We start from the raw sequence: 22,878 nt of genomic DNA, 5'->3' as shown, positions 1-22,878 counted from the left end.
GCTTGCATGTGTGTGAGTAATTATCTCCAGCTCCTATCTCTTTCTCTGATAGGCATCAATGTAAACATGGCAGAGCCTGTGTGCCATTTTACTGCAGGCTATATAGTTGTGCATATGGATCATGGCATGATTAATTAGATTAGGACGATCTGAATGCAGATTAACGCTTGTGTATTTGAGGCTGTTTGTTCGAAGCAGAATAAATGATGGAAACTCGTCTGATAGACTCTCATCTGCCCTCCGCAAAGACTCCTCTCAGCCTCACCACAATACATCTGGACCTTTTAGTGCCCAGTGATGAGTAAAAGTAATGCTTTCACCCGTGTGCATCACTAAACACACTTTGACAGATGCATACCCACTGAGACGCAGAGTCCAGATTTCCAGAGTGGAAATGTATGGAGGCATTTGGTCCTTGATATGCATTAAAACATAACAGATTTTATAAATATAACTGTCAAAAGTAATTAATAAATAAGGAATAAAAAAACTTTAGCTTAATCTATATATCTATATATATCTATATATATCTATATATATCTATCTATATATATATATATATATATATATATATATATATATATAGCTCAGGCATATTAATGGACATGTATTTTTGCCCATTTCACTAGAACTGTAACATGCTTTGTATCATAAGTAATATGGGCTGGAACTATATAATGCTGTGGTATGGCCTAAAAAAATGACAACCCAAGTCTTTATAAAAGCATCTAAATTATAGCATTGAAAATCAAACAGTTCTGTAGTGCACTTACATTCTCCCATTGAGGTTCTCTCATGAAGTTCCCTGTCATTAAAGTGCTCTCAAGAAACAGGAGGTCACATCTGGTGGAAATCTGTAAAGCATGCAAAGTGGTCTTTTAACCCTCCATGAAGAACAGGGATGGAGTAATAAAGCTTAATAGAAAACCAATAGAAATTATAGCTATCCTTTATTTCAGACCACAGGGTCTCAGTGGATACAGAAATCCATGATAAAACAAGCATGAACATAATGAAATAGCACTAAGGGGGAAATATTAAGAAACAGAGAAATTATTATGTCTTTATATGATACCATTCAGCAAGTAAATGCTTAAACCAAGTCTAATTGCCTTTTTCTGAATTTTTCTAGACATTAAGAAAAAAAAATATTATTGGATTGTGTTACATTATGCATTATATTAAATATTGATTTAAAACAAAATGAAAGATGTTTTAAATCAGTTCTGTATGATATTGCAGAAAAAATCATTATAAATTAAAATGATTTTTTTTTTTAAATCCCGGAAAATGTAAAGCTAAAGTGTGTAATTTCTGCACCACCAAATAATTATTATAGAAATGGTTGCCAAACAGGATTTCTGAACACTCCTATTGGTTGGATAAACAGTCTTTGGTTTGGTCAGTGTTGTGGTGTTGGACTGGTTGTGATGCCCAAACCAACAAAGCAAGGTTTTGACAGCAGTTTTAATGTCTAATGAAGTTACACACTTCACCTTTAACCAAGACAATTGGACTGTTTAGTGGTAATAATCCAAATGAATAATCAGATACATTGCCTACTAAGACACACTTACCCACAGTAGTCACACACAAAGTCCTCATACATGCATCTGTGACAACAGTGAACATAAACAGCATTTGTCTATTCCCAGTGTACACAATCACACACACACATTAGTCTATTCACAGTACATCAGCCTACGTGTACTATATAGTCAACCTTGCACAAATTATCTGTTATGTGTGCTATGGCAAGTGCTGATATCTATATATACAGTATAGCTACCAGACACAAGTTTGGACTAATTAAACATTTTTAATGTTTCTGAACTAAGTCTCTCATGCTCACCAAGGCTGCATTTATTAGAATACATTAGAATGATTTCTGAAGGATCATGTGACACTGAAGACTGAAGAAGAAATGACTGCTAAAAAATTCAGCTTTGCCCTCTTAGGGCTAAATTACATTTTAGAGTAGAAAACGTTCTTTAAAATGTTTATATTTCACAATATTACTGTTTTTAATGAAATAATGCAGCTTTGGTGTTACAAAACCTTAGAAAAATCTAATTTGTGTGGTTGTATCCAGATAAATGATATCTGTAGACTTCTGCAGAAATCGGTGTAGAATAATGCAGCTATTATATTAAATTCTATGAATATTAAAGTAGTTCACCCAAAAATGACAATTTGGTCATCATTGTTCCAAAGTTGTAGGATTTTCTTTCTTCTGTTGCATGCACACACACACAGAAAAAATATTATAGTAAATTTGGTAACCAAACAGTTGCTGGTAGCCATGGACTTCCATAGTATATAGAGAATGAGAAGTAGTAAAATAAAAACTATAATTCAACTGTTTATCTACATTCCTCTAAAAATCTTATTTCGTGTTCAATACAAGAAATAGTTTAGAACAACATGAAGGTGAGTTAATGATAACAACATTTCCATTTTTAGGTGAACTATCCCTTTAAGGACATGAATACTAGTTGTGCTGAAATAAGAGCATTTCTTCCTTCTCTGAGCCAATTGCAGTGCCACGAGATGGCACATTTGTCAGGGTCTTTTGGCAACTACAAATTACAGGAAAAAAGAATACAATCCAATGCAAAGTTGTTTTGAAAGATCTGCCAGAAGCCCATCATGTAGCTGCTATCAACACCATTATGTTTCATTTAAAAGGAATGGGCTTTTTCATATGTTTCTCTGTAGCAACAAGACCAGGCTTATGACAGAGACACTGTTGATATAGAAAAAATGCTGCAGGTTGTCAGCATTAAATATAAGTTACTGATACTACCTATACATTAGCCTTTGTCAGAGGTTCCCTACACTTGTGCTATGGACATTAATTATATACCTCAGATCTTTTGGCTCTTTGGAGAGCTGAATTATTATTATTATTTTTTTTTCAAAATGGTCAGGCCTTTGGTCGTTTAGCAACCATTTTACAACAGTGCAACATTGTGGTGCTGCTGTCTGCATGAATATGCACTACACAAGATTGAATGTGTTTGCTAGAAGATTGTTCAGTTGTTACTTGACAAGTGGTAATGTAATCAGCAATTTTCCACTGATTATAAGTTAGCTGATTAACTTAACAAAAAGCAGACTTTGTTTACAATTAGGTCAGAGAAAAACAAATCAGCTTTACACAACAGGAGCAATTTCATATGTACTGTAGCTTAATTCTATAAAGCAAAAATTTGGCCAAAATATGTGAAGAACTACCGGGTTAAAGCTTCACTACCACAGGTCTACTCCTCTGCAAACCAGTCACTTTGATGTTTGATTTACTTGCACAGCTAGATTTCACCTAAAATAATGAAACATACTGTAACTGGTCATATCAAAATAACCTAAATAATCCAAGTGATACTAAAAGTATATTTCAAGGGAAATGTTGAAAAATAGAAGTAGTTGCATTTACTAAAAATTTCTGCTTTAGAATATAAATGACTTGCTGTCTGCTAAACAACCTAATGGAAAAAATAAACCGCTTTTAATCGTACTTTTCCATGGAAATGCATACATATCAAAACAACACACATAGCAAGACAAATTAATAATTAAATTTGACTATTGTGTCTGTTTTTAGCCTACAAGTGACTATACTTGCATCTATGGTTTTAGTGGACACTAATTTCACATTTTTATCATGTGAGCTCTTCCATTTTATGACAAATTCAGATCCTACCAATTGTTTGTGAGGAATGGGACTCAACATTAGCATAATTTGACATTATTACACTATTTTGAATTCTAGCGTGGATCAAGCAAGTGTAAATTGGTTTAAATTTGCATAATGGAAGGGATGTAAATGATGTAAAACAGATCAATGTGCAAATAGATTTATTCGAAATCTACCTGTAATTACAAATGCATACCAGTGGTTTGAACCACTACAATCTAAATCACAACCCATCTACTCTGCACATTAAAATATCCTACCGTGTCTTGGGTCTGGTTGCTGTTGTCTACATTCAAGTGAGATGTTGATGCACACAGACATGGCCTTTTCCATGGAGGCTGATATGAAATATGAATATGCAAGTATTGCGTAGACATTAATGAGGTTAAAAACAACCAGCTAATTTGAATATTTCTTGAGTGTGTTAACACAAGAACGCCTGTTCGGACAGAGAATGGAAATGTTTAGAGGCAGACGTGTAGCATCTGACAGACTGACCTTAAGAAAAATCCTTCTCTTTTCTAAAGCCATAGGTTCTTTATGATTTTCAAACCATGTTCGTGTGGTGAGTCTGAAACCCAGAATGTACCCTGAAAGGTTAACCTCACTTAGCATTTACTGAAAACACAGCAAAGAAAGGTGATCCAGTTAGCATTTGGTCATACAACAGTTTTATGTTTGTATTCAAATGAGAATCAAAATCACATCTGAGATGAATCCATATTTTCACATTCACTGTAAACATATACTCCCATTCACATCAAAATCAAAAAGAACAATTCTAAAAGTTTGAGACCATAGAGAAGATTAACATGCTGTTATCTTTTTTCTTTTAAATATATATACGCAATTAAATCACATTGATAAATAAATTCCACATGTATAACAATTCATAAAATGAAAAGGGACTAATAATAAAACATATTAAAACTAGGAAATTTCATACATAAATATAATATTGCAACCTGATATTGTGCATATCGCTGGAACGATCATATAATTTAAAACAACCAAAAATATTTGTGAAGTATGAGTGTGTGGTTGGATTCTACAGGAAGTGGTGTGTTTGTGTGTTCGAGGCAAACAGGAACTTTTTATATCTCTGTGGGTCTGTAATGACATCATTAGTTGGTGTGGGCTTTTACATTTTCTACACCTTCTCCGAGTCCCTTACGACCACAAAAAAGACTATACCTTTTTTTTCTGTCACTTCCCTGCATTTCTTTTCCTGCAGTCTTCCTCTCTATAACACAACAAATACACTTGGCACACCTTTTTCAAATATTTGGCAGTGTAGAAAACTGTAAAAATTGACTATCACTTTTTTTTCGATATTCTAGACAACTATAGAAATATGCTCAAGATGATAAAATTTAGATGAATTAACACTGACACTTACTACACTGTTGTGCTGTGAGCAGACGAGTGTCTTCCTGCATCTGCGCTCTGCATGCAGGCAAGGTACAGACAGATTCAAGGGTGGGGAGGGTCAAAGACTTTTTCCATTTGGTGTCCTCAGAGACACGAACGAGACGTAGGCCTTGTGTGCATCAAGTTTTCCTTGTCTGAAATTCTCTAACGTACTTGATTTCATAGAATACACCCGAGACTAACCATTCAGGTAGTGCATTTTGTCACAGTTCAGGCTGAAATAGCTAATCTCTGAACTCTGAGCAGACTTTGTGGACCGTGCTTCACCGCAGCTTTTACATCGAAATGCATTTATACATACATTTATAAGCCTTTCAAACAGTGTAACAGATGTTCTGCTACCTTTCCAAAAACTCATTCAGGTTTAGATCTGCTAAGTGATTTATTTATTTCACAGCATGTGCTTGCGTGCAAGTGCACACCTGTCATTTCTGCTATTACATTGTATGTGGTACTCAGTTTTTTTGGTCGAGAGATTCTAGTTTATACCTAATGTTTCCTTTAGTAGTTTGAGATCGTTTGTGCCTCTTGAATGTGCATGTGTATTTTTGTGTGTGTAAAAGTGCAGTATGTGGGTATATTCACTCATGTTTTTATTTACTCCATTTTTTGGTTGCTCGTGTTGCGTGAAAAAGGAAACTCTTTGGAGCTGCCCCTGTACTTCCAAGCAGCTTTTGCTGCTCTCCCTTCGCTCGAAGGCGCGAGAGCGTCCTGCCCACCATTTTTGATGTTTTCTGGAAGACACAGAGCTGCCGCTCGACTAGAGGGGAGGACCTGATGTAAAGTTGAACTCTGACTTCTGTTCTGACAGATAAGTCCAAGAAGGGAAACAAAATATATTCCAGACTTGCTTGTCTTATAGTCAAATAGCTTTACAATCCCGCCAAGTGTTCCACGGTTAAGCCATATCCTGGTGGAAATATCCATGCATGTCTTTTCATAGTCTTTCAGACCACTATACACTCTATCCATCAGACATCAGACTCGATGCTCGGCATCTTCTTGTAGACGCGCCGAGCTCCCCCAGCGCTCATTGCCCTGGGAGCGGTGTATGTGCCGAGAGGGGGAGGGGCTACATAAGGCATGACATGCTCGGAGTAATAGAGGTCAGGGGTCGGCATCCCCACGCTGAGCATATTGCCATCAGTCTGGCTTAATGTGAGTGGCACGAGCTGCTTGTAAATGTCTGTGGAGCTGCGGCCGTGAGCTAGACGCTGGTCGTCACGGAGCGTCTGGAGGAAAGGGTTTTCCGTTGGGCGTGTCGGATACATTGACTTGCTGCGTCGACCGATCCCGAGTCCGCTGATGCCAACCCCCCCGAGCGTGTGGTTTAGGTGGACCGACTGATTTTTGGGGGGTTTGTCTAGGATTAATGTCGCTGAGGGAACGTTGGCATATGGCATGTTGTCCTGCAGACTGACCCGCCGTGAGGAACTCTTTTGGGGCAGGTTCTCATACGAGTGCTGGCGGATGATTACGCCCTCATTCTGGTAGTGACTAATAAGACCGTCACCCTCTTGGTCACTCTGGGGAAGATATGCTGTAAAGGAAGCATCAGGCTGAGAGAGAAAAGGAGAGAAGGCCCTGTCAACACTTCCGCCGCCAGTGCCCCGTCCATCTGGATGGAGGAACTGATCCTCGCTGATGTCGTACAGGTTTGCAGAGTGCAGACAGGCATCGCAGCGATACTGAGGGGACCGTACAGTGTAAAGCCCAGAGTAACTGGACACTTTCGACAGGCAGCTACGACAGTGTGTCTGTCGTGGATCCTGAATACAACCAGGCCCGCCGGCGATGGTCCCCGCACCACCAGGCTTTCCATATGTGTTGTATTTTTTATCCTTCATGATGGCAGTTTGCATCACATCTGGTTCGTGAGCCTGTGAGAGCAGACTGCTGTTGAGCTGCAGGATTGGCTGCTGTTCACAGGAAGAGGATGGCCGGTGCTTGTTATCGCGGTGATCGCTGAAGATATCTGGATAGTGCAGGCTATGCTCCTGATCAATGGAGTCAATGGTGTAAATCTGACTCCCCTGGCTGCTCTGAGAGTAGATCTGAGCACTGTGGTTACTCTGCTGGCTGGGCTGGCTTCGCAGAGTTGAAAGCTCCACATCGCTCAGATCCCGCGGTAGGCGGTTCCGTTTCCGAAGCGTTTCTTTTAACTTGTGCTGCTTTTGCAAGTCCACCCGACCCGAGCAATCTGACATATCTGAGCGGGCGGGTGCATCTTCAGGCAGGTAGCGCTGGCTCTTCATAGGTAGGGTCTCGGTGGGCTGTGGGGTAGAAGGAGGGGAATCACCCCCAGGACCTGGGTTCTGCCGCAGAGTATCCACAGACTTCTTCCACAGAGCACGTGGCTTGGAGGCTGTAGGTCGAGCGGTCTCACCTCCGCCTCCTGAGCCACCGTTTCCAGCAACACCTGACTGAGCATCCGTCAAGCTCAGGGCACGTTGCCCTAGCAACAGAGTATTGTTAAGTGGCTCTTTGTGACGGTTGCTGAGCATGGTGCTGGTATTGCTATAGGGAGCATTTTTCTGGGCGAGGTTGTTGCCTTTTGCTCCATCCAAAATCTCCAGCAAGCCCGTAGTAGGACGGAGAGTGCTACCCATGGGTTGTTTGGGCGAGGTAACTCCAAGGGTCGTGATCTCTTTAGCCGATTTCAGAAGGTGTAACATGTTGGCCTGAGGGCTGAAGCCCAACTCTGGGGATTTCTTCATCTCAATGTGGACACCGTGAATACAACTCCAAATCCCCTATAGATGAAACGGAGACGGAAAGGTTAACAAAAGAAGTTCATAAGTGCAGGCTCACACCAAAAAGAATATATTAGCACAATATTTCTCAATTTAGTCCCGCTGTATTTTTTCTGGGGTCTGAAACTCTATAAAACCGATGAAATAAAGTAATATATCCCGCTGTGACAAACAACCGCACCCTGTAACTCATTTCTAGAAATGGTTGCTTGTGCGATTATATTCTGTTATATAAGCTCTTTCTTATTTCGCAGCAAAAAAATGTGTTTGTCAGCACATAAGCAGCAATCCCTACACTGATGAAGCTTTAAGACGACTGTGGTAAACAGCCACCATGACAAGTTAATATGTCAAGATTGAGCAGATAATGGTTGCCTTCAGAAACGGAACCTCTCTAGTTAATTTACCATAGTCTTTCTGCGACATACCCTGCTGATAGTGAAGAGAATTCCTGGCTGCCCAGAACAGAGACCAGTGAAACAGTAACGTAGCCTCCAGTAGAAGAGGTGCTCCCAGACAAAAGTAATTAGCGACAGAGCCATGGCAGCCGCGAGCATATAGAACACACCAGCCATGTTATCCACATCCAGCTGACTGCTCATCACTTCATTCTTCTCATTATGACAGATACCAGTCAGCCACTGGGCCTCCAGCTCCTCCATCTCACCTAATACACAACATCACACAGTTAATACTTATGCACAGACTCACAGAAAAAAACAGGCTCACATCCTGGCTCTGTTCCAAAAGCTAGCGAGCAGTTTACCTGGGCTGCATTTTTAAGCATTTCAGGCAAGCTCCTGATGCAAAGGCTGTTAAATAGGCGGCAAAATAATGTTGCCTTGTGACAAAAATAAATATATTTTTAGCTAGTTTTTTTTTTATTCATCTAAAATAGCAGAACAGTCTAATCTAAGAGAACTACACTGAGGAAAAAAATGTAAAAAAAAAAATTATACTCAGAATATGTTTTGATTATTTAAATGTGAAATGGTTAAGTAGAAACACTGAGATTGTATTTTCTTGTAAAAGCACAAAATAATCTTTATTTGGAATTTTATTTTATTTATTTGCATTTACCCATCATCTTCATTATTATATATTTTTTTAATAGCGATGACAACAAATTGCATATTTGACCTCTGTCCCTGCCTTTCAGTCACCTAAACTTTCTTCTGCTATTCAAACATTTAGTCTCTTATGTTTGCCAAGGTCGCATATACTTTATCAGAAATACATGGAAAAAATGTAGTATTGTAAAATATAATTATAATTTAAAATAACTGTTTGCTATTTTAATATATTTTAATCAGTATTTCATGTTCAAGGTCAAATCTGTTCTAATCAACTGAATGTACTTCATGATATTTATCCTGCACATCAGGGTGTGCCTTTTATCTCTATGTAGTGTGTTTCAAATGAATAATTTATGAAGCTGCATACTATATATAGAGAGCAAGAATTCACTATGGTTGGGAACAGAGGTAGTGTTTAATACAGAGGTCATGAAATAAGTGAAAAAAAAAACAGGAAAGAGATGCAGGAAAACACTTATACCATCTCCAATGATCCCGAGGATAGCAAGGTCAACCAGCCGTTTCCAGTAGGATCCTTTCTGCAGGGCAATGCCATATCCTGTTGTGGCAAAGATGTAGCCACTGCCAATAGTTACTAGCTTACAGCCATCATCACGCCCCGCCATATAGTTGAGCACAGCCGCATCATATATGAAAGCATCCAGTTTACTATACAAACCAACAAAGCACCATTAGTGGCTTGTGTATACAGAAATATCAACATTATGTATACCAGAAGTATTCTCGTTGACCAAGCACAGTGAATAATGTGTGTATCCCAGCCATACCCTGTCTTGAGGCTGACCAGTGCATCCTGAACTCCAGTCTGATGGTATTTCACCATGTACTGGTGCATGTCTGGATAGTTTTTCCTGATGTTTCGCTCTGTGCTCCCATTTGGCACAGTCCCGAAGCGAAAAGGTGGTGAATAGGAATAGGGACTCTGAAACTAGAAAGGATAGAAAAAAAACATCCAACACACCAATTACATGAAGAACAGTGAGGGCACCTTTAAGAGATACATGGAGAGAATCAATACAAGCTCAAATACAGAAACACATCCAGGGAGAAAAACCTAGTGACTGGTGTAGTTCAGTTGCTCCATCTAGTTCATTTATAATGACATTCGGATGCTTTCTCAAAACCTAGTGAGCTGCCAACTAGACAGCACACTGTAAAATATGTTTTGTCAGGTTTTGCTTCATGTGGTAACATCTAAATTAACTGGTTTTATCCAAGTCAGAGAAATTATTTATTACGACTTGAATGAATCAGAATACATTAGTTTACACTACAAAAAAAATGTGTGTCATCCATAGATAAGGTAATCTCACAATGGATTTGTGCTGAGCTCAGCAACAAATAATTGCTTAAATGGCTGACAGAGCCAGAGTAAGATGATGTTTATAAATGTAGGTATATATTTATATTAAGTCGGAACTTCAATCTCAAATGTTGTATGCATATATTTTCTCAGGGGGCACCAGTGCCCTACACAAGATAAGACATGATTAAAGTAAAAAAACACATCAACTACTAGTGTATGTAGGTTCTCTACATACACTACCATTCAAAAGTTTGAGAGGTCAGTAATATATATACAGTATATATACACAGTTTAAGACATGAATACTTAAAATCAGCAAAAACTTTGAAACATTGAAGACTGGTGTAACACTGCAAAAAATTCTGATTTGCCATCACAGAAATTAATCAAATTTTTAAATATAATAGAAAACAATAACAATATTTCAAATTGTTACTGTTTTTGATCAAATAAATGCAGCCTTGGTAATTAAGAGACTTATGCTTATCAAAAACATTTAAATGGAAGAATAATTATCAGACAGTATTATCTAGTCAAATATTATAGTTCCATTCTAACATACAGTTACAGGTACAGATATAAATGCAGGTTCATGTGGCAGACACACACAAAAAAATTACCTTTCTGTCACTAAGACCTGTTACTTGGTCCACAAACTCCTCTTGGATCATAAAGGCAGCCAAGTTGGCAGTGTAGCTGGCCAGGAAGATCACAGCGAAAAAGGCCCAAACAGACACAATAAATTTACTGGTAGTGCCCCTGGGGTTCTGTACTGGGACAGAGTTGTTGAAAACCAGACCCCACAGCAGCCAGACAGCCTTACCAATAGTGAAGGAGGGCCCATGAGGGTCTATAGAAATGCAAGACAAGAAAGAGGGAAAGTTAATGAGTAGGAGTTAGGAGTAAATGGGAAATCATCAGAGCTTTGTGGATCTACAGGTTTTTTAAGGTGCTTATTGTTTCCATTTTTAATGCTGGAATTTAATTTTTAAACATTTTTTCAAAGCAGATTTACTGTGGTTGAGGTTGCGTATCATACCTTTGCCCTGTGCCAGGTTTCTATTAAAACCGAGCGGACTGATGAATTCAAAGAGGAAAACAGCGATTGCTGTGACGATGAGTAACATGACGAACATCATAACCCACACTGAAGCACTGAAGGGTTCTGAAGGAGGAGAGAGAACAGAGAAAATGCATGAGGGAAGGCAGAGAGAAAAAAAATACTGGTTCCAGAGGGATATTATTTCATCTATTACCTAGAAACGCAGAGGGCGACACCGTTCCATTGCTACGTGACACCATCACACTGATGCCTGTCTCAACAAATGGGACAGAGAAGTCTATGGCCTCTGACCGCTCTTCATTTATGGTCAATGAACCCACAGCCATTATAGCCTTTTTATAGACTACCTATACAGCAGGGAAGAAAAGAAAAACACCTCAAGAAACAGAAAACACACTCATACAAACAGAAATAGACAGAAGAATATAGATAGAATATATAATGAAAGACAAGTATGGATAGATTGATAGACAGACAGGCAGACAGAGAGAGAGACAGAGATAGAAAGATAGATAGACAGACTGACAGACAGAGGTTAAATGATAGACAGCTATATAGAAAGAACAGCCATACAGACAAACCGAACGATTGATAGAATGATAAACAGAATGACAGAAAGGCAGATAGATAATAGAATGACGGAACAATAGAAAGACAAGAGAATGACTGATAGACAAACAGAACAAAAGATATACAGAAAAGACAGATGAATGACAGATAGGTAGATAGACAAAGCGATTAGATATTTTATAAGTATTAGATTTTTATAAGTCAAAATATTTCCGCTTTTTATTAAAGCAGGGGGTCTAATTCCATCTCATGCATTATGAATTATCTACACTGGTAAAGAGTTGGATTCTCATGCGAAACATGGCCAAAGTTTAAAAAGCTATTTGAATGTATGAACTATATAATTCGGTGTCAAATACACTCCTTCTGGGTTTGTACAAGTTTGGGAAAGTTTTTTTCGAGCATGGCTCTTCATGTCTTCATGAAGGGAGTAATTTCTTGCATGGGCCCTTCTCCTGGAAAAGCATGTGCGCCCTTCAACTTCATCGGCAGCGCTGCATAGGACTTGCTCAAGAAACATGTCTCCAAAGGAGTGTGTTTTTAGATGTGAGGGAAAGATAACCTTGTTCAACTTCCCCAAAACCCAATGTTATGTGAACAGTGGATGCAGTTTATTTTTTCTGGGGCAGCAATGGAGTTTCTCAAGTGTTTCACGAGTTCACGCTTACATATAATTAGCTGAGGTATGGTATGCATATTTGGCGTGCTGTCCAGGGAAGGGCTCCGAGCTCGGGAATGGCTAGAACCTAGAGTACCCCCCCTTCCCCGTCTACTTATAAAGTGAACTCAAAATGAGGCGATGGGGTGGAGGAGGGATGCTGATAAACCATCAATGGATAGAGGTAAGTCAGCGATATTTATACTATGGGATTGATTACTTGATCATGGTCCACCTGTGTTGATTAGGCTAAGTATCTGACGCGCTCCTCCCGAATCTTGTTAATAAAACATCATTTATTTGTTCCTGTCATTTTGATGACAATTTTTTAATAAACGAGGCCCAGTTTGGTGCTGGATTTGCGAATGGTTTGATACTGAAAGACAGAGCAGACCTAGCGATAAAAGCTCCTGCTCATTATTCCGAACCAAAATTTGTGAAACTGCATCAAATTTCTGTGTTTTCTTGGCAGTCGGTGCACAACTTCTCGTCACTATATAGCTCCACTCACAGCATGCCTCCAGGAGCTTGGCTGTTTTTGAAGAGAATCGTAAAGCTGTATCTTTCTTTTATAAATATGATAAGACTCTGTAGATATGACGGATGCAATACTACTCTATAGGTACTCAAGATTAACATGAGATTGGGCAAAACTGTGTGTGTTATGTCCCCTTTAAGCTTAGAAACATCACCTTGTTTTGGATCCAATAAAATGTCTTCATGCATAGACTATCTTGTCTCTTTGAATTTAATCTAGATTTATTAAATCCGCCATGTGAACATATTTTCCCAAAAAAGTTCTGGGGACGAAAGCCTGATAGATTAATATAGACACACAGACAGAACAATAAATTGACAGCCATACAGCCCGGAAGAACAGACATCTGTGTGACTGCAATTTAAACTGATGATTCATTCATTAGGTTATTGAAAGTGACTTACCTCCCCCACCATGCCGTTCCACACATTATTGATCTTCTTGCCATGTTTGCCATTTGTGACCAGGTAAAGATCATAGGTGAACTTTACATTTCTGGCAATCTTCTTCAAGATGTCTATACAAAAGCCCTTGCAGCACTGCTTGATATAGGAGCCCTCCGTGGTATTACTGCAGCATATACAGGCACAGCAATATAGAAAACAGCTGATACCGAGAAAGACTGAACTCAATCTAATATGTTCTAAATTTAACACAAACAAAAGTTCATAACCACATTAGAGACTGCACAATTATTTTTGCATTCCCCAGGGAAATAAAGCTCTCATGCTAAAGCTTAAGATAGGATGTATAATACCTGCACAACCTGCAAGTTTATTCAAAACTGGTATTAATTGCGATAGTTTTTTCTTTAAAGTTATATAAACGAAACAAAACTCACTCTTTAATGTGTTTCCTGCAAGGTACAGAGTTGCGCATACATGTTCCAGTAAGAATGTCCACATCATCCACTATAACAAAGGGTCTTTCCTCTAGAGTCACAATGCTCAAGTGGTTCTCATCAGCGTCCATGTCCCCAAATGAGTTATAACGTGGCCAAACTGGAAACTTCAACTTCAACGTGTGGTTTTCCCATCGTCCCATCTGTAGACACACACACAAACAAATATTGGCTCACAAATAAACAAGGTTTGACGGTTCTTCTGAAGTGGCGTCCATTATTATTATGAGTTTGGGGACAATAATGTGATTTTCCGCTCTTCAAAACAAAGCGAAGAAATGTTATTGGAGAGGTGTTGTATATTTTATCCAGCAAGTAAATAAGTCACATTAAAAGACTGGGACCCAGATCTGTTTTTCCTTCAGTCTTCCTTATTCTCATTCGCCCTCTTTTAGAATGTTTTAATTTCTAGATTTTAGGGGTGTATACATATTATACATTAAATATATTTATATATTATATAATTGTTTATTATAAAGAGTTTAAATCTTTTGAAATTTTTGCAGGCAATTCTCAGCTGGTGGATTGTAACCTAGAAATTGTATGCAGGCCTGTTTTGATGGGGTTTAACTGACAACAAGTGGGAAAAAAAGAAAAATGCTAATAAATAAAGCACAAACCTAGCCTGCAAATGTGCACAGTCAGGACAGAAAAATAAATGTGCCTATCAAGTTTTAAAATGGAGGAGAAAATGCTTCCTATATCTTTTGTTTACGTTAAAGGCTGTCCAATCAAACTTTATCGTGTTTTGATGCAAATTCATCTGTTTCTTATAATAATATGACTAATACAAATATTATATTTGGCCTGGTATTTGTTCCATGTGTTTGGCTGATAAATCACACTTGTGCTGCTGTTTATGCATTAGCAAAATTCTCAGTTTTCCCATTCAGCCTATGTCATGTTAATCATTTCACACATTGTTTGGCCTGTGGAGTTCATGCTAATATTAATCAATGTTAATGTTACTTTTGTACAATAAGGTCCTGAAACAAAACCATTTAGGAATCACAGATTTAAATAGTCCTCTGGGGTACAAACTAATTTTAAGAAGTGCCTTAAAACTGCATGTGCACTAATTACAAAAGAAAAAAGCGGTTTAAAGTAATTTCAGATAGTACGGCAAGATATTGCTGTTGCTGCTTGAAATGCCATGTCGACTACTGCCATGTCAAATTTACACCAGGTATATGCACAGCACTCTATGCAATAGTTATGCATTCCATCAGGTGTGTGTGCTTTTCTGTTGCAGCTTGAAATGCCATGTCAGCTACCACTGTAACAACATAATGTGTCAGGTTTACCCCATGTATGTGCACTGCACTCTTCGTGCAGTAGTTATGTGTTCCGTCAAGTGTGTGTGCTCGTCTATAAGCTCCGATAACACGATCGGCTCACACTCTGTTCAAGCCCCGCTGCAGTGAGAAATGATTAGTGTCACACTTTTCACACATTCACTGCAGGGTTTTAATGTGAGTGTGTGTGTCTTCACACACACTGCAGGGGCACTGTCAAAACACACAGCATCCAACACACCTCAGAGAAATAACAAGTCATTAAAAGAATGCATGAGTGAGCAAACGATTACGAAAATGAGTGTGTGAAGCACCGAGATAGAATAGGAGAACATGTAAAGCTAATAAGAGAAAGGGAGCAAAGACAGAGAATAGATTACTGTACAAAAAAACAAGCAAATTATCATTGCTAATAGCCAAAATAGAGACCGAAATGAAAAAGGGCATTAACCAGCACAATCAAACTGGATGGAGACACATGTGCACTCTTCTTCAATTTAAAGCTTGAAGTAAATACGTTATGAAACCAATGCCCTAATAAGGGCTATTTTGACTCTTTATGACGAAGTAAACAATAGTTTAAGTCATATGTCATGTGAAAAAAAAAAACCCAGGCTGGGAAAAGGGAAGTACAAATGAAATGTTCTTCTTCTCTAATAGCAAAGCCCAGTGCATTTTCAGTCACAGTCACAAAAAGGCTCTGAGCTAGTAAACAGAATATTGATTGCTTATGGTTCTAGAATCCCTTACAGGCAGAGCTAATAGAAGAAAATGAAGATTCGGGCCGGATATAAAGATTAAAGGCTCTTACCTTCTCCCATTCTCTCTGTGTGTTCAGAACAATGACGACCAGCTTGGGATTGACTTGGTAGCCATCGTCCATGAATGAATGATCTCTACCTCCTAGACTGACACCCATCATATATCTGCAACAAACACACAGACGCACACAATATCAGGAAAGTTACGACATGATTTAAGGTTAACTTGTTGGTCTGTCTGTCTGTCCGCCATCCACCCATCCATCCATCTATCTATCTGTCATATTGTGTTTGGACAAAAGTTTTCATTGTCTATAATCATTCAAATGTAAGTGAAAATCTCTGAGGTAAACAATATAAATAACGTCTGATTGAATGCCACTAGCTGTCTTATCTATTTTCGCAATACATTAAATTGCCTTTGTAATCTTAAATGAGGTAAACATAAGTGGATCCTAGTTTTGTATTTTTTTTTTTTGCCAAAACCCAAATTCAATGAGCCAGCAAGCACAAACACACAGTCTTGCAAATGCATTTAGAAACTCAACTAATACATTTTAAATGGACAAATTATGCATAGTTTTTTTTCATCTTTCAATGCATTAAAAGTTAAAACTTTAAATTATTTTGATGTTGAATGTTAAAAGTATTCTGAACAACAGCAACAACAGTTTAAAAAAACTATATCTTCACTATTTAATATTTGGTAGATCCACCCTTTGCTGCAAAGACAATCACTTCTTAGGGTGTGTAGTAGGAGCTTCAGGTGTTCATTTGCCCTTTAATTGAATTCTGGTGGATTAGCTCCAGGTTTTTCAAGGTAAGAGTATGATACTCATGTTGTTTGCAAATTTAGTTTCACATACTAATGCTGTTGGAAATTCACCTTTATGTTCTTAAATCTGTTGTTATTTTGTTATCAGTGACTGACTGACTTTGTTTGTTTGAGAAACAGGTTCTCTTGTTTTGTTTTTTTTCAGCGTGTTCTTCATCTTTTCTGTAGCCATACACCAGTTTACACCAAACTGTTATTCACTCATTAATATTCTCCTTCTCATGGACAGTTTTCATGGAGCTTTTTGTTAGGAGCTTGACAACAGACTCCATCCTGTTTCAAAGCCTTAATATTTTTGTTTTTAATTAATCTTTGTTGTTCGATGCTTAAAATAAGGTCACAGGTTTCACACAACATGAAGGTGAGTAAATAATGTTTGGGTTGTTTTCCTTGAAATGTTCCCATATGCAATGGGGAATATTATCTAAAAACACATTATTCTAGTTACTTCTGAAAGTGGTTTCTTTTGCTACATCAGCCTCCTATATGGCACCATGATAATGCCTGACTGCTCATTCAATTTGTTACTTTCTTCTCAACTGTTGAACTCTGTAACTCTTTCAAAGTGATCTCTGGCCTCTCTTACAAATCTGATTGTGTGTACAGAGACTTTTGAGGGATGACCTTTTCTCGATCTCGATTCACGTCTTGGGGGTTTGTGGTAGTTTCCACTTCCTCATAATTGAACCAACACCGCTGGGACATCCAAAGATTTGGACAATGTTTTGTAACCTTTCCCTAAAGAATTTGTCTAACATTATCGCGGACATATTAAGAATGCTCTTTAGTCTTTATTTTCACAGCTGCTTTAGATTAACAACCTAAATTATTATCCTGTAACTGTGACATTTTTGTTTATTTAGGGAAGGTTATAATGACTCACAGGTATAATGCAGCTGAACCTGTTCAGATCCTCCACCAGCATAATTTGTTTTATTTTTTGAAAGTTATCAACTGATTAAAATTTTTATACATTTTGTGCTGTTTAAGTAATCAAATGAACTGAATTAATAGCATATTTGCTGAGAAAAGCCCCCAAATGAATTCAGGAAAATACATTTTCAGTCAAGATAAAATAAAATGGTATTGGCAACTAACTGAAATAAGCTTAAGTACTAAATGACTAAAGACTAAAAAAGAGAAATAAAAATTAATTTAAGCTAACTAGAAAATGCTTAAAATGTCAAAAGCACATAACTAAATTACTAAAACAAATAATGAAAATAAAAGCAAATAAAAAATCTATTGAAATATTGATAAATACTATAATAGTATATAAATAACTCAAGTCATCTTTTTTTGTATAATTAATTACTAAATCACTATTTTATTATACATTTACTCTAAACTTCCAAACATCGTATGGTTGTCATAGGGGCCGTTCACATGTCACGTCTTTTGCGCGCACAAGTTCGTTATTTCCAATGTAGGTGCGCGGCATGCGCGCTCATAATGGAAGCAACGCGCCCATTTTTTTCCAGGCGCGTCCACACCGCATAGAGTTAAAAACATCTCAACTTTTCACCGCGGGTCATGTGACAAGAACTAACCAATCAGCTTCATCCTTTCCCGTAACAAAGTTGAAAACTCAGCCAAGATGAAGGAACAGCTGTTCATAGCTGTATATGGATTGCCATTTTGAGATAAATTTAGTAGCAGAGCTACTGCGAGCGATTTTTAGTGCTGCAAATCCACTATCCTTTGCTGAAATTTCCGCGTCTTCATGGAGAGAGCACGTCATGGTTGCTAAGCAAAGGCAGACGCCTCAGGAGCGCTTCTGCCCGAGTGCTTTGGAAAGAAGGAAAAAGCGTTTTTAGGCGCGATATGTGAACGGCCCCATAGTTGTGAACGTCTGTAACCTATAGCCATTAAATACACACACACACACACACATCATATTCCAATTTATGTATGTATGTATTATGTATTAGATACAATGTAACCATGAACTCAATAATTTACTATTTTAGTGCTTAAAAGTACAAGTGCCACAGGAACCTGAACAATGATTTGTAATGAAGTAAAAAGACGGTTTGGTTAAAGAATTCATTCTCTCAAAAAGAAAACATCTGTTGTTTACTCACCCTCATGTTGTTCCATAACCATATAATGTTCTTTCTTCCGTGGAAAACAAAAGAAAATTAAAAGTTCGACATCTGCCCTAAATCTCCTGGAAAAACAATCAGCATCTTTTCAATTAAATGTTGATCCAGTTTACAAAAACTGTCTGACTCAACAGTTCACAGGAGGGGAAGATTACTATTATACACAATGCTATCACATGGCTTCAGAAGACTCGGAATAGAGTACACAAGTTGTATTGACTACTACTATCATACTTCTACAGTGCTACTCATGTCCTTTGAAGCCTGAAAGCTTCAGTCCCCATTCACTGTGATGGCATGGAAATGAGAGACCAGTCCCGTAATACAAAATGTCTCCATCTGAATCACACAGAAGTTTGGTCACATGGGTCACATGGGTTTGGCTCAACATGAGGGCAAGTAAATGAAGCCAGAATTTACATTTTTGGGTGAACTAATCCTTGAATACTTTTGCCAGTCCGCGTACAATCACACAGACTCCTCTGAATAACAGAATCTCAATACTGTATCTCTGCCTTCTCTGTGTAATGCACAGTGAAGATTAGCTCAGCTGGGCACTACTCAGATGGCACAAACACACACAAATTCTCTTCGGAATTTAATTAAGAAACAGGAACATAACTGGGAAATGGGGCTTAGCTTCAGGCAGAAATGAAAAGAACAGGGTCAGAGCTACACCTGCTACTCAAACACAGCTTCTGTTGCGTGTGTTTGTTTGTAAGTGTGTCTTATTCATATATTAGAGATTTCCACAGTGCAAAAATGAACATTGATTTTTGTCACAGCCATCACAGAGTTTTCTCTTAAACAAACACATCATTGTGTGCATCTAACAGAGAGATGGGGGAGAATATTATATACTAGACATTGTGCAGGGTGACCTTTATTTTGCATAGTCTTCTGGAAATTATTGGAAGCTTACAACTAATTATGTCAGTGAGAGTTTGTGGTTTATAAAATGTCATTTCAAATGGCTTTCTGTACACAGAGCCTCTTTATGCATGATCTCAATTAACAGTGAAATGTTAGTCGGAGATTAGATGTAGTTAAATGCATATTAGGTAATGATTATTCCGCATGGCGCCGCGAATGCTATTAATCTTTCTCTGGTCAGGTCTTTGTTAGTGCTGTGCTAAAGCGTATGATCATTAACAGCACTGTCACGACAAATTATTGCAATAGATCACTTTGTATAGATGAAATGTAAGTCACTTCATATTTACATAGAAACTGGAACCCTTGAATAATAAATCAGGCTTTGTAATACAAATATTGCACCTAAGACTAAAATGAAACATAAAAAATGAAATAAAATATAAAATAAAATCCATAACACAATATACATATAACACAAATAACAAATATATTCTATAGTCTGTTTTTCCTTTACTTTTTTTAAACCAGCCAACCTGAATATTTATTTTTATTATTCAATAAAATATTATATATATATATATATATATATAAATAAAATGTCGTCCCATGAGCCTTTATTTCACATGAAAGAAGTCCTTTACATTTCTGTATATATTTCATAAGTCTTTTCATGGTGATTTTCTTTTCATATTTCTTTTCATCATTTTTTCATATAGTCTTTTCATATTATTCATTCTCTCCTCCCCATAAGTGGTTTATCTCTTCTGTTTCATGCCGTGTCAGTGACTTTGCATGACAACATAAAAAATATGTTTGCTTATATTAATAGTTCACAATGCATATTAGGCCTTTTACATTTAAAGGACACAAAAACATTATTATGATTATTTAGACAATCACAAACTTTTATGTAATAATCATGTCAGGCCAATCACATACTAGGAACACCTACAGTATATGTCAGTACGAATGCCCTAGCAGCCACATGTTAAAACTCTTCCAGAACACCCCAGCATGTCCAGTCTATAAATAAATGCCAAAATGTTGAACAGTTGAACGTCAATAGACACCAGACAGAAGAGCATTTACATAAGACTTATGAAATGTATTGCAATTTAAAGTAAAAATTTCTATTAAATGTATAAAGTAAAACTAAGAATTTCTCAGATCATAAACACAAAAAATGCAGAATTATTAACTGAATATCAGAGACCTTTAAATGGCATTTGGCTAAGATAGACTATGTAAGTAAACACAGGTTTGTCAGTAATAATACCCGGGCTGACATATACAAAGCAACCAATAAGAACTGGCCTAGCAGTTATTATGTTGTTTTGTGCGCTGAAAGACAATAAATAGGAGGTCAACAACGAGGGAAAGCTACAACATAATGCTTCAGAATCGATTTTCAGAGATCCTGCCTTGCCTACAAGCGAGGGAAGTAAACAAGGCCAGAATCAAAGGACAGTAGGCGCAGAGGAAAATGTCTGATGGAAAACAGATTCATGTTCCCATAATACAGGGCTCCCACCGCTAAGGTGTTTAATGTTTAAAAAGTATATCAAACGTTGGAAATACCCCCAGATGAAGTCGACTTTAAATCTGTACAGTGAGAAATACAGTACATGTGACTGCATTAAACTGAGTGAGGGGGAATAAATGAAACCAAACAGCAGCCCTCTATACGAGCAGATGATAATCGATGCCATTAACAGTTAATGTGTCAGACTGTGAATAATTTGGAGTAAAGGAGTTGCAACAACTTTGGCAAAACAAAAAGGCAGACACCGTTGCCTTAAGCTGTGAAATCACTCAAGCGCTTAAAACATGTCAGCCTCGTGGCAGCGTCTTCTGTGTAAAGGTGATAATGTTGCAGAAGGTGCTTATGAAAGGAGCTGTTGTGTTTACGCTTGAGCAGATACAGCAGGTCTGTGTTGGGCTCACAACAACAGTCAGATAAACACAAACACAGGCAGAACTTACAGAGTTCTCCAACTAACTAAAGTTAACCTTAACAACTAGGGATGCAGAAAATAACAGGGACTGCCGTTTGGATTAATGATGTGCAAAACTACACAAAAATATGCATATGAGCCCATATCTGATCATAAAAAAGAACAAATGGCAAAAACAAAAAGAGTTGTGATTTAACAACTTCTGTCTGTATACTTGCATGGACCTTGCAAAAAAACTAAATTACTATAGTTAAATCCAATTCATCACATTCCAAAATTCATAACCCTCACAAAAATGGGGATCTTGAGATCATGTAATAATAATGGGAAGTGATCAATCGATATTAGATTCTGAAAATATGGACAATAACAACAAAAATATTAATATGAACAAAAAAAATTGCAAAATGCACTAAATGTTACATTTAAGTTTATTAGAAAATTAGCTAAATATATAAAAATAACTTTTAAATAAATTAAAATATAGCTTCGTCACTAGTACTGACAATGACTTCATTTTTTATTTCATTGTCACATGAAATATGTAATGTACAAGAAGTGAGAATTTTTTTTAAACGCACTGTATATCTTTTGTGTGTCTTCACATGATATTTTCCAGATCATAATGATGTTAAGGTTTTTCATATATAGATCAAGTTACTGTCATACAAACTCGTTAGGTCTCATTCACTAATAATTTTGTGCATGCTGTGTAAAATGCATTAATTCCAATGTTGAAATGTTGGTATCATGACAACCCTAGTCCAAGCAACACAATCGAGGTGCTTTATTTTTTATCTACTAGAGAGAGTTATTAATTTTTTTGATTGAGTCAAAGATTCAATAATTCACATATATTCACATATTCTTGATTCATATTGCTAGATGAATCAATGTTTTGAAATAAATTGCTTGAACGAATGATTCAATGATTCACACTTCATTCTAGAACGAATCAATGTTTTTGGGGGAATTTTTTTTTTTTACTATTACTACTAATGCATAGACGGTCTGTCTGGAAAGCACAAAGATAGATA

At 37.3% G+C, this 22,878-nt stretch overlaps 1 protein-coding gene across 2 annotated transcripts in view; it reads right to left on the bottom strand.

Moving 5' to 3' along the window:
* Nucleotides 1–2,020: 2,020 nt before the first annotated feature.
* Nucleotides 2,021–22,878, bottom strand: part of grin2ab (glutamate receptor, ionotropic, N-methyl D-aspartate 2A, b) — a 90,170-nt gene continuing 69,312 nt past the window's right edge. The window contains exons 5-15 of one of the 2 annotated variants that reach the window (XR_003275880.1): nucleotides 16,121–16,235; nucleotides 13,955–14,157; nucleotides 13,518–13,683; nucleotides 11,541–11,694; nucleotides 11,324–11,449; nucleotides 10,905–11,134; nucleotides 9,746–9,906; nucleotides 9,439–9,626; nucleotides 8,310–8,548; nucleotides 5,097–7,881; nucleotides 2,021–4,940 (exon numbers count right to left, since the gene is read on the bottom strand). Coding sequence is in view for 1 of the 2 variants with exons in the window: in XM_026204614.1 (XP_026060399.1) it covers nucleotides 6,100–7,881; nucleotides 8,310–8,548; nucleotides 9,439–9,626; nucleotides 9,746–9,906; nucleotides 10,905–11,134; nucleotides 11,324–11,449; nucleotides 11,541–11,694; nucleotides 13,518–13,683; nucleotides 13,955–14,157; nucleotides 16,121–16,235 (3,364 nt within the window). In the remaining variant the exon portion in view is untranslated. Of the gene's footprint in view, nucleotides 7,882–8,309; nucleotides 8,549–9,438; nucleotides 9,627–9,745; nucleotides 9,907–10,904; nucleotides 11,135–11,323; nucleotides 11,450–11,540; nucleotides 11,695–13,517; nucleotides 13,684–13,954; nucleotides 14,158–16,120; nucleotides 16,236–22,878 lie in introns of both variants that reach the window. The other variant, XM_026204614.1, reaches the window with a different exon arrangement.

The sequence above is a fragment of the Carassius auratus genome, chromosome 26, assembly GCF_003368295.1.
Source record: "Carassius auratus strain Wakin chromosome 26, ASM336829v1, whole genome shotgun sequence".
In the NCBI taxonomy this organism is placed as follows: Eukaryota; Metazoa; Chordata; class Actinopteri; order Cypriniformes; family Cyprinidae; genus Carassius; species Carassius auratus.
This window is presented reverse-complemented; position numbering and strand designations above follow the sequence as displayed.